The following is a 12,420-nucleotide window of genomic DNA, read 5'->3' on the forward strand; positions in this document are numbered from 1 at the left end:
GATCCACCACCATATTTTACTGTAGGGATGAGGTATTTCTACAGATGCATTGATCTTTTGAAGGCCAAACCCACCACTAGTGAGCGTGGCCAAGGAGATCAATTTTCATGTCATATGACCGTAGCACCGGTTCCAATCCAAGCGCCAATGCCGTTTGGCAAAGATTAGGCGGTGCTATGGCCAGACATGAAAATAGAGCTGTTTGGCCTTGCACACCAATGGTTTGGCCTTTGAAAGAACAATACATATGCAGGAAATACCTCCTTACTGTACAACATGGTGGTGGATCTTTGATTTTTTGGGGCTATTTTGCTTCCACTTGTCCTGGGACCCTTGTTCAGGTCAACGGCATAATTAACTTTACAAGTATATTTTAGCCAAAAACTTGGTTGCCTCTGTTAGGAGGCTGAAACTTGGCTGCAAGTTGATCTTCCAGCAAGACACCTTTCTTCTTTAGATATTTTTTTACTACTTGTTAATAAACAAAACATCCCTGAGCAACTGTATTAGTTTAAAATAATATATATATTTTTATTATTTTTTATTTTTATTATTTATTTTATAGTATTCATTGCTCATTTATATCAAAGGATCCAATAATTCCTCACCTAACTGTAAATAAATATTGGACCACATGGGGCATTATCGAGTGAGAGAGAGGGACGATATTATTACATCTTTTACTTTGAAGCCAAGTATCGTTAATACAATGACTTCTAATTTCCCTTGGATTTTCATGGAGTTCACCAGGCTTTCTTCTGGGACATCTATCCAATTATGCTGCCACTGTAGATTATTCCTAAACCTGCATGTGGATAATTACAATAATAGTTCTGCTTTCCCCCCACAATCCAAATCAAAGCAATTAATACATCTCTGAAGAGGAGCCCCACAGTTAATGGATCCTGTTTCACTTACATTCCAATCATGTCTAATTAATACAAAAAATGATGATGCTGAGAATACATCAAATGTCAATATTCATTGCTAACGCATTGCTAAGAGGTCAGTCATAGTGCTACACTATAGTAGTAACCTTTATTACAAGTATTCATTAATGACAAACTAGAGGGAAGGAAGAATTAGACATTAGAGATTTCTATATAGACACAAATCATCAACTAGATGGAAAAATTGCATAACAAATTGTTACAACCGTTAAAACACACACATGATCCATCACAAATGATAGTTGTAGGACAGATAGATACTTACACAGCAGATGAAGCACATGCAAAATGAAAATAAAGCCATGCCACATGGCGAGCCGGTTAGGCGGTTGAAAAAAGAAGAACAAAACACGGTTAGAAAAACGTTTAAAAGCTCAGAGCTCTTCATTTACCATTTCCACGACGATTCCAGTGACATACTTATCAGCCTGGGAGAATTCTCCCAGGAAATGTCACCTGTCAGATATACCTTTTCACTTCTTATCAATATTAATAAATGGAATTGAAAGCTAATAACGTTATCATAAGAAGTCAGAACAGCCCAGTAACTCTGACAATCTCATTTCGTCAGGCTCAGCTTAAACACTATAACCCCTTTCAGTGGCAGAAACATAGTCCTCCTGTCACCTCAGTATTAGCATTGTATGATACTCCAGTGATATTGGCATATAATCAGTTTGTTGTCGATGTGAAAATGGCAATGCTTATCATGCATTGTTAGATTGCTGTTAGCGCATCAGAGAGTGGGTCGAAACACATGCTCATGCCAAATACCGGTACTAACCTTGCAATAGTGTTGAGCTAGTGGGTTCAATAACCTCTACACCAGAAAAACGGAACAGAACAGAGCAAAATATATAAAAACGAACAAAAGCAAACAATCATAGACATTGCTGCCTTAATATGAACAACGTGAAAGTAAAGCTGGTGAATGACTTTTTAGCTTCGTGGGTGCAGTGTTAAAAGGCATACAGTGAGGTGGAAGATGTTGCTGTTAACCTAAATCATTATGATGTTGCATTAGATTAAGGCACAGATTACTAAATTGAGTATATACAGTGCCTTGCGAAAGTATTCGGCCCCCTTGAACTTTGCGACCTTTTGCCACATTTCAGGCTTCAAACATAAAGATATAAAACTGTATTTTTTTGTGAAGAATCAACAAGTGGGACACAATCATGAAGTGGAACTTTTTTAACAAATCAAAAACTGAAAAATTGGGCGTGCAAAATTATTCAGCCCCCTTAAGTTAATACTTTGTAGCGCCACCTTTTGCTGCGATTACAGCTGTAAGTCGCTTGGGGTATGTCTCTATCGGTTTTGCACATCGAGAGACTGACATTTTTTCCCATTCCTCCTTGCAAAACAGCTCGAGCTCAGTGAGGTTGGATGGAGAGCATTTGTGAACAGCAGTCTTCAGTTCTTTCGACAGATTCTCGATTGGATTCAGGTCTGGACTTTGACTTGGCCATTCTAACAACTGGATATGTTTATTTTTGAACCATTCCATTGTAGATTTTGCTTTATGTTTTGGATCATTGTCTTGTTGGAAGACAAATCTCCGTCCCAGTCTCAGGTCTTTTGCAGACTCCATTTTCTTCCAGAATGGTCCTGTATTTGGCTCCATCCATCTTCCCATCAATTTTAACCATCTTCCCTGTCCCTGCTGAAGAAAAGCAGGCCCAAACCATGATGCTGCCACCACCATGTTTGACAGTGGGGATGGTGTGTTCAAGGTGATGAGCTGTGTTGCTTATTACGCCAAACATAACATTTTGCATTGTTGCCAAAAAGTTCAATTTTGGTTTCATCTGACCAGAGCACCTTCTTCCACATGTTTGGTGTGTCTCCCAGGTGGCTTGTGGCAAACATTAAACTACACTTTTTATGGATATCTTTAAGAAATGGCTTTCTTCTTGCCACTCTTCCATAAAGGCCAGATTTGTGCAATATACAACTGATTGTTGTCCTATGGACAGAGTCTCCCACCTCAGCTGTAGATCTCTGCAGTTCATCCAGAGTGATCATGGGCCTCTTGGCTGCATCTCTGATCAGTCTTCTCCTTGTATGAGCTGAAAGTTTAGAGGGACGGCCAGGTCTTGGTAGATTTGCAGTGGTCTGATACTCCTTCCATTTCAATATTATCGCTTGCACAGTGCTCCTTGGGATGTTTAAAGATTGGGAAATCTTTTTGTATCCAAATCCGGCTTTAAACTTCTTCACAACAGTATCTCGGACCTGCCTGGTGTGTTCCTTGTTCATCATGATGCTCTCTGCACTTTTAACAGACCTCAGATTATCACAGTGCAGGTGCATTTATACAGAGACTTGATTACACACAGGTGGATTGTATTTATCATCGTTTAGGTCAACATTGGATCATTCAGAGATCCTCACTGAACTTCTGGAGAGAGTTTGCTGCACTGAAAGTAAAGGGGCTGAATAATTTTGCACGCCCAATTTTTCAGTTTTTGATTTGTTAAAAAAGTTTGAAATATCCAAAAAATGTCGTTCCACTTCATGATTGTGTCCCACTTGTTGTTGATTCTTCACAAAAAATACAGTTTTATATCTTTATGGTTGAAGCCTGAAATGTGGCAAAAGGTCGCAAAGTTCAAGGGGGCCGAATACTTTCGCAAGGCACTGTACAGTTATTCTTACACTAAATCAGCTTCAGACTGATGTTAAGCATGGAAATGTCCTCAGTTATTCATATCAAATAAATCACATAAAGAGGAATAAAAGTCCATTCAAAGTGAAATGAGAATCATGTCGAAATAACACAACATTTTCAGTACACTTTATGAAAACAGGCATTAATACATTATTTCTAAACTATTAATAATTAAGTATTTCGTTATTTGTAAACATTCATAGTATACCTTTACAACAGGTCAAATACTTTATGAAGCATTTAGGGACATGTATCGTGGCCTTTTCGTGAAAGTTATTATAATGTGTTACCAACATACAACATGTTCATTTTGTTGCACCTGGAACACATGGTAATTAATGTACTCACCATACAGGACAAAGCTTGTGTTGGAGCTGCCCAGTTTGTTAATGGCGATGCAAGTGTAGTTGCCGTAGTCGGGCTCAGAGACATTGAAGAAGGTCAACTTGGAGAGCTGCCCGGCATCTTCGATCTCCATGCCGTCAAAACCATTGAAGATCCTTGAAGAGAGATACACACCTCTGTAGTCAATGAATGAATAAAGGAATTTATTTAAGAATGTAAAATACATAGTGTCTTTGGAAAGTATTCAGACCCCTTGACCCCGTGCTTGATCTTGACACAGTACCCAATAATGACAAAGTGAAAACAGGTTATCGGAATTTTTGCTAATCAAAATTTACATAAATATTCAGACCTTTTACTCAGTACTTTGTTGAAGCACCTTTGGCATCGATAACAGCCTCGAGTCTTCTTGGATATGCCGCTACAAGCTTGGCACACCTGAATTTGGGGAGTTCTCCCATTCCTCTCTGCAAATCCTCTCAAGCTCTGTCAGGTTGGATGGGGAGCGTTGCTGCGCACCTATTTTCAGGTCTCTCCGGAGATGTTCGATCCGGTTCAAGTCCGGGCTCTGGCTGGGCCACTCAAGGACATTCAGAGACTTGTCCCAAAGCCACTCCTGCATTGTCTTGGCTGTGAGCTTAGGGTTGTTGTCCTGTTGATAGGTGAACCTTCTCCCCAGTCTGAGGTCCTGAGCGCTCTAGCACAGGTTTTCATCAAGGATCTCTCTGTACTTTGCTCTGTTCATCTTTGCCTCGATCCTGACTAGTCGCTCAGTCCCTGCTGCTGATAAACATCCCCACATCATGATGCTGCCACCCCCATGCTTCACCGTAGGGATGGTGTCAGGTTTCCTCCAGACGTGACGCTTGGCATTCAAGTCAAAGAGTTCAATCTTGGTTTCATCAGACCAGAGAATCTGGTTTCTCATGGTCTGAGAGTCTTGAGGTGGCTTTTGGCAAACTCCAAGCGGGCTGTCATGTGCTCTTTAATGAGTGGCTTCCGTCTTCATCGACCTTGCCAAGGCTTTCGACTCTGTCAATCACCATATTCTTATCGGCAGACTCAGTAGCCTCGGTTTTTCGGATGACCGCCTTGCCTGGTTCACCAATTACTTTGCAGACAGAGTTCAGTGTGTCAAATCGGAGGGCATGCTGTCCGGTCCTCTGGCAGTCTCTATGGGGGTGCCACAGGGTTCAATTCTCGGGCCGACTCTCATATCAATGATGTTGCTCTTGCTGCGGGCGATTCCCTGATCCACCTCTACGCTATCCAACCTCCAAACGAGCTTCAATGCCATACAACACTCCTTCCGTGGCCTCCAACTGCTATTAAACGCTAGTAAAACCAAATGCATGCTTTTCAACCGATCGCTGCCTGCACCCGCATGCCCGACGAGCATCACCACCCTGGATGGTTCCGACCTTGAATATGTGGACACCTATAAGTACCTAGGTGTCTGGCTAGACTGTAAACTCTCCTTCCAGACTCATATCAAACATCTCCAATCGAAAATCAAATCAAGAGTCGGATTTCTATTCCGCAGTCGGCTTTCTGTTCCGCAACAAAGCCTCCTTCACTCACGCCGCCAAACTTACCCTAGTAAAACTGACTATCCTACCGATCCTCGACTTCGGCGATGTCATCTACAAAATTGCCTCCAACACTCTACTCAACAAACTGGATGCAGTTTATCACAGTGCCATCCGTTTTGTCACTAAAGCACCTTATACCACCCACCACTGCGACTTGTATGCTCTAGTCGGCTGGCCCTCGCTACATATTCGTCGCCAGACCCACTGGCTCCAGGTCATCTACAAGTCCATGCTAGGTAAAGCTCCGCCTTATCTCAGTTCACTGGTCACGATGGCAACACCCATCCGTAGCACGCGCTCCAGCAGGTGTATCTCACTGATCATCCCTAAAGCCAACACCTCATTTGGCCGCCTTTCGTTCCAGTACTCTGCTGCCTGTGACTGGAATGAATTGCAAAAATCCCTGAAGTTGGAGACTTTTATCTCCCTCACCAACTTCAAACATGTGCTATCTGAGCAGCTAACCGATCGCTGCAGCTGTACATAGTCTATTGGTAAATAACCCACCCATTTTCACCTACCTCATCCCCACACTGTTTTTATTTATTTACTTTTCTGCTCTTTTGCACACCAGTATCTCTACCTGTACATGACCATCTGATCATTTATCACTCCAGTGCTAATCTGCAAGGTTGTAATTATTCGCCTACCTCCTCATGCCTTTTGCACACAATGTATATAGACTTGCCTTTTTTGTACTGTGTTATTGACTTGTTAATTGTTTACTCCATGTGTAACTCTGTGTTGTCTGCTCACACTGCTAAGCTTTATCTTGGCCAGGTCGCAGTTGCAAATGAGAACTTGTTCTCAACTAGCCTACCTGGTTAAATAAAGGTGAAATAAAAAATAAAACAATTAAATAAAGTTTGGCCACTCTACCATAAAGGCCTGATTAGTGGAGTTCTGCAGAGATGGTTGTCCTTCTGGAAGGTTCTCCCATCTCCACAGAGGAACTCTAGAGCTCTGTCAGAGTAACCATCGGGTTCTTGGTCACATCCCTGACCAAGGCCCTTCTCCCCCGATTGCGCAGTTTGGTCAGGCGGACAGCTCTAGGAAGAGTCTTGGTGGTTCCAAACTTCTTCCATTTAAGAATGATGGAGACCACTGTGTTCTTGGGGACATTCGATTTTGCAGAATTTTTTGGTACACTTCCCCAGATCTGTATCTCGACACAATCCTGTCTCGGAGCTCTTCTGACAATAGATGTCACTTGTTAAATCTACTTCAATCAGTGTAGATGAAGGGAAAGAGGTTAATGAAGGATTTTTAAGCCTTGAAACAAGTGAGACATGGATTGTGTATGTGTGGCAGTAAGCCGTTGAATGGGCAAGACAGTGCCTTTGAACGGTGTATGATAGTAGATACCGGGAGTGTCAAGAAATGTAATGCTGCTGGGTTTTTCGCTCAACAGTTTTCCAAGTGTATCAAGAATGGTCCATTACCCAAACAACATCTATTCTTGTTGACTCAATGCCCCAATGAATTGAGGCTGTTCTGAGGGCAAAAGGGGTGCAACTCAATGTTAGGAAGGTGTTCCTAATGTTTTGTACACTCAGTGTAGAGCTGCCTCAGCCATGTGAGTACAACAATGCACACAACTCTTGTGTTACTCACAACCTACTTGTATGAAAACTTACTGCAGCTAGGGGTTTGGGAAAGTCTGAGATGACCACCACGACGTCTACATTTTATGTCATTGTTAAATGACATACTATATGTTATAATTTATTGCAATTTCCAAGCAGGTTCAATGGCAGGTGGAAATGACAGTGTTTTGACCACGTACAATGGTAAGATGTGTAATACAAAATGATACGGCCGTTAGGCTTTGGGTCTCTAACCATAGGGACATTCTACAAGTGTACTCTCTCGCTCTCTCACCTTTGAAAATGCTGATGATCTAATGACCTTCCTTGAAAATCTACTTCCAGGAAAATCAAAAAGCCTGGAAAAAGCAGCAATTCAACATGTTTGCAAACATGCACAACGGGTTACCTTCTGTCGTCTCGGTACCACTCGAAGTCTGCCTCGGGTACTGCATCTGCCTCGCACTCCAGCACCCCTCTCTGGCCAAGGGTCACGCCAACGTCTCTGCCCTCTGACACACTGGGGGCATCTACGGGCACACGAGGGCACTCATGGGATCAGTGTTCCAGAGACGGGGTCAAAGTATCAGGCAGGGGTCATGTGTAAATAGCAGAGCGAGGATTTGGTCCATCCAGAAAGGATGTTCCTCTATCTGAACAGCTGTAATCAAGTTGAAAGCCATTCTTCTTTGGAGAACCAATTTGTAAATGCAGAGGGGTTTAATTTAACTGGTACTTCAGAGCACAGTTAATGTTGTAATGATTACAAGGGGAGTATAATAAGATCAACGATTCCTGTCTTTTAAAAATACATTAAAATGCCCAATTTATGGCAACATGCATCAAATACCTTTACCCATACACAGATAATAAGGCATGATGTATAGCAAGCACAAATTCTTATATATATTTTTTCTTTCACAAACTGTTTTTCCGGTTGAAGTGTAAAAACAATAAAGCTAAACCCAAATCAAAACTGATTTCACGTAAATGGAACCCTACACGTTTTTCTGGAGAACTGGAACAAAGTTAAGATTAACCTAAACGGAGCTTCATCCATTCATCTATATTAAATTATTGGTCATGAGACCATTGACTCAGAGAAACTGTCTGCAAGGGAATGGAATGCCTATTGCACATTGTAGCAAATGGAAAACTTTTTGCAACAAGTCTCTCTTATTGGACAAGTTCAGTGTTAGTCCCTCCCCAATTTGGCCCATTTGCTTCCGTTTCGTTCCTAGTAAAATACATGCCAGGACTGGGTTGACATTGAACTCACAGTTGACTGTGATCTCCACGGTCTGGACATCTGTGGCGATGTCGTTGACGGCGGTGCACTCGTAGGTCCCCGCTCTCTGTCTGGAGATACTGGGGATGTCCAGGTACTCGTCCTCCGATGCCAGGTCACCTGTGGAGGTTTTATTTTTTATTTCACCTTTATATAACCAGGTAGGCTAGTTGAGAACAAGTTATCATTTACAACTGCGACCTGGCCAAGTTAAAGCAAAGAAGTGCGACACATACAACAACAAAGTTACACATGGAATAAACAAACATACAGTCAACAATGCAGTAGAAAAAAGTCTATATACAGTGTGTGCAAACGAGGTAGGATAAGGGAGGTAAGGCAATGAATAGGCCATGGTGGCGAAGTAATTACAATATAGCAATTAAACACTGGAATGGTAGTTGTGCAGATGATGAATGTGCAAGTGGAGATACTGGGGTGCAAAGGAGCAAGATAAATAAATAAATACAGTATGGGGATGAGGTAGTTGGATGGGCTATTTACAGATAGGCTATGTACAGGTGCAGTGATCTGTGAGCTGCTCTGACAGCTGGTGCTTAAAGCCCGTGAGGGAGATATGAGTCTCGAGCTTCAGTGATTTTTGCAGATCTTCGAGTCATTGGCAGCAGAGAACCGGAAGGAAAGGTGGCCAAAGTAAGAATTGGCTTTGGGGGTGACCAGTGAAATATACCTACTGGAGCGTGTGCTACGTGTGGGTTCTGCTATGGTGACCAGTGAGCTGAGAAGGCGGGGCTTTACCTAGCAGAGACTTGTAGATAACCTGGAGCCAGTAGGTTTGGCGACGAGTATGAAGCGAGGGCCAAATAGACTGCATCCCATTTGTTGAGTAGAGTGTTGGAGGCTATTTTGTAAATGACATTGCTGAAGTCGAGGATCGGTAGGATGGTCAGTTTTACGAGGGTATGTTTGGCAGCATGAGTGAAGGATGCTTTGTTGCGAAATAGGAAGCCGATTCTAGATTTAATTTTGGATTGGAGATGCTTAATGTGAGTCTGGAAGGAGAGTTTACAGTCTAACCAGACACCTAGGTATTTGTAGTTGTCCACATATTTTAAGTCCGAACCGTCCAGAGTAGTGATGCTGGACGGGCGAGCAGGTGCGGGCAGCGATCGAAGAGCATGCATTTAGTTTTACTTGCGTTTAAGAGCAGTTGGAGGCCACGGAAGGAGAATTGTATGGCATTGAATCTCATCTGGAGGTTAGTTAACACAGCATCCAAAGAATGGCCAGAGGTATACAGAATGGTGTTGTCTGTGTAGAGGTGGATCAGAGAATCACCAGCAGCAAGAGCGACATCATTGATGTATACAGAGAAGAGAGTCGGCCCGAGAATTGAACCCTGTGGTACCTCCATAGAGACTGCCAGAGGTCCGGACAACGGGCCCTCCGATTTGACACACTGAACTCTATCTGAGAAGTAGTTGGTGAACTATTCATTAATTTGATCTATATTTCTGCTTTTGGTGACACCTCTCTTTGGTTGGAAAATGGCTGAATGCTTTCTGTGACTAGTTGCTGACCTAACAAAATTATATGTTCTGCTTTCGCCGAAAAGCCTTTTTGAAATCGGACACTGTGGTTGGATTAACGAGAAGTGTATCTTTAAAATGGTGTAAAGTACTTGTATCGTTGAGGAATTTTAATTATGAGATTTCTGTTGTTTTGAATTTGGCACCCTGCAATTTCACTGACTGTTGGCGAGGTGGGACGCTAGTGTCCCGAACGATCCAAGAGAGGTTAAAGATGGTGAGGAAGGCACTTTTAAAGAATAACCAGGCATCCTCTACTGACGGGATGAGGTCAATATCATTCCAGGATACCCAAGCCAGGTCGATTAGAAAGTGTTTTAGGGAGCGTTTGACAGTGATGAGGGGTGGTCGTTTGACCGCAGACCCATTACGAATGCAGGCAATGAGGCAGTGATTGCTGACATCTTGGTTGAAAACAGCAGGGGTGTATTTGGAGGGAAAGTTAGTTAGGATGATATCTATGAGGGTGCCCGTGTTTATGGATTTGGGGGTGGGTTCATTGATAATTTGTGTGAGATTTGGGGCATCAAGCTTAGTCTGTAGGAATGCTGGGGTGTAAAGCATGTCCCAGTTTAGGTCACCTAGCAGCACAAGCTCTGAAGATAGATGGGGGCAATCAATTCACATACGGTGTCCAGGGCACAGCTGGGGGCAGAGGGTGGTCTATATCAAGTGGCATTGGTGAGAGACTTGTTCTGGAAAGGTGGATTTTTAAAAGTAGAAGCTTGAATTGTTTGGAACAGACCTGGATAGTAAGACAGAACTCTGCAAGCTAACACCGTCCCCTTTGGCAGTTCTATCTTGTCTGAAAATGTTATAGTTAGGGATGGAAATTTCAGGGTTTTTGGTGGTCTTCCTAAGCCAGGATTCAGACACGGCTAGGACATCCGGGTTGACAAGAGTATGCTAAAGCAGTGAATAAAACAAACTTAGGGAGAAGGCTTCTAATGTTAACATGCATGAAACCAAGGCTTTTATGGTCACAGAAGTCAAGCTAGGCACTGCAGGGCCTGGATTAACCTCTACATCACCAGAGGAACAGAGGAGGAGTAGGATAAGGGTACGGCTAAAGGCTATAAGAACTGGTTGTCTAGTACATTCGGAACAGAGAGTAAAAGGAGCAGGTTTCTGGGCGCAATAGAATAGATTCAAGGCATAATGTACAGACAAATGTATGGTAGGATATGAGTACATTGGAGGTAAACCTAGGCATTTAGTAATAGGAGATATTGTCTCTAGAGACGTTTAAACCAGGTGATGTCAACGCATATGTGGAAGGGGAAACTAAATGGTTGGTTAAGGCATATTGAGCAGGGCTCGAGGCTCTACAGTGAATTAAGACTATCACTAACCAGGACAGTAATGGACAAGGCATATTGATTTTAGGGAGATGCATGCGTAGCCAAGTGATCATAGGGGTCCAGTGAGTGGTTGGGCTGGCTGGTGACACGGCAATTCAGACAGCTAGCAGGCCGGGGCTAGCAAGCTAGCAGAAGGGTCTTAGAGGTACGTCGCGATGGAGGAAAGTCTGTTTTATCCTCCTCGTGGCGTTGATAGACCGGTCGTGATAGATTAGTAGGGTTCCGAGTAGCAGAGGGGTCCAAGTCCAATTGGCAAAATAAGTATAGTGGCCCAAGAAATTGGCAGATGGATCTATTCAGCTAACAGTCCAATATGATTTAGACAGCTAGTGGGCCCTGGCTAGCAGGCTCGTAGATGGTTATTCAGCGGACGTAGCGATGGAGGGTCCTGTTGGAGAAAAAAAACTTGGGCAGATTACGTCGGTAGTTCAGTCGTGATGGATAAGCAGCGCTTCGTTGAGTAAAAGGGGCCCAGGCCAATTGGCACAATAGATATAGTGGCCCGAGAAATTGGCCGTTGGGCCAATTAGCTAACAGTCCGATATGCTCTAGACAGCTAGCAGGTCGCGGCTAGCAGATGGGCATTCAGGGGACGTCGCGACATAGGAGCCAGTTGAGTACCCCCTCAAGCAGATTACGTCGGTAATCCAGTTGTGAAGGATCGGCGGGGTTCCGTGCCCCGTACCGGCAGTTGAAGGGGTCCGGGTAATGTAGCCCAGGATTGGCTGATGGGCTTCTTCAGCTAGCCGGGAGATGGCACTAGCATGGGCTAGCTCCAGGCTAATTGGTGCTTGCTTCGGGACAGAAACGTTAGCCAGGAATAGTCACTCGGATTGCAGCTTGCTAGCTGCGATGATCCAGGTGAAAAGATTCAGAGCTTGCGGTAGGAATCCAGGGATATGGAGAAAAACATAGGTCTGGTATGCTCTGGTTTGAATCGCTTCGTACAATCTGGCAAGAGCTTTCCGAGCTAAAGGTTAGCAGATGACCGCTAGCAGTGGATTAGCTGACTGCTGACTACTAGCTTGTAGCTAGTGAGCTGGCTAGCTTCTGTTGGGGGATTCAGGTTCAGAG

The 12,420-nt window shown here is 43.4% G+C and overlaps 1 protein-coding gene across 2 annotated transcripts in view; it reads right to left on the reverse strand.

Annotated features, from left to right (window-relative positions):
* Window positions 1–12,420, reverse strand: part of LOC135550820 (opioid-binding protein/cell adhesion molecule-like) — a 428,940-nt gene that overhangs the window by 4,893 nt on the left and 411,627 nt on the right. For both annotated transcript variants that reach the window (XM_064981951.1, XM_064981950.1), the window contains 4 exons: window positions 8,427–8,555; window positions 7,557–7,677; window positions 3,973–4,124; window positions 1,735–1,770 (listed from right to left, as the gene is read on the reverse strand). In XM_064981951.1, the coding sequence (XP_064838023.1) occupies window positions 1,735–1,770; window positions 3,973–4,124; window positions 7,557–7,677; window positions 8,427–8,555 (438 nt within the window). The remainder of the gene's footprint in view (window positions 1–1,734; window positions 1,771–3,972; window positions 4,125–7,556; window positions 7,678–8,426; window positions 8,556–12,420) is intronic.

This window comes from Oncorhynchus masou, chromosome 12, assembly GCF_036934945.1.
Source record: "Oncorhynchus masou masou isolate Uvic2021 chromosome 12, UVic_Omas_1.1, whole genome shotgun sequence".
NCBI classification, from domain to species: Eukaryota; Metazoa; Chordata; class Actinopteri; order Salmoniformes; family Salmonidae; genus Oncorhynchus; species Oncorhynchus masou.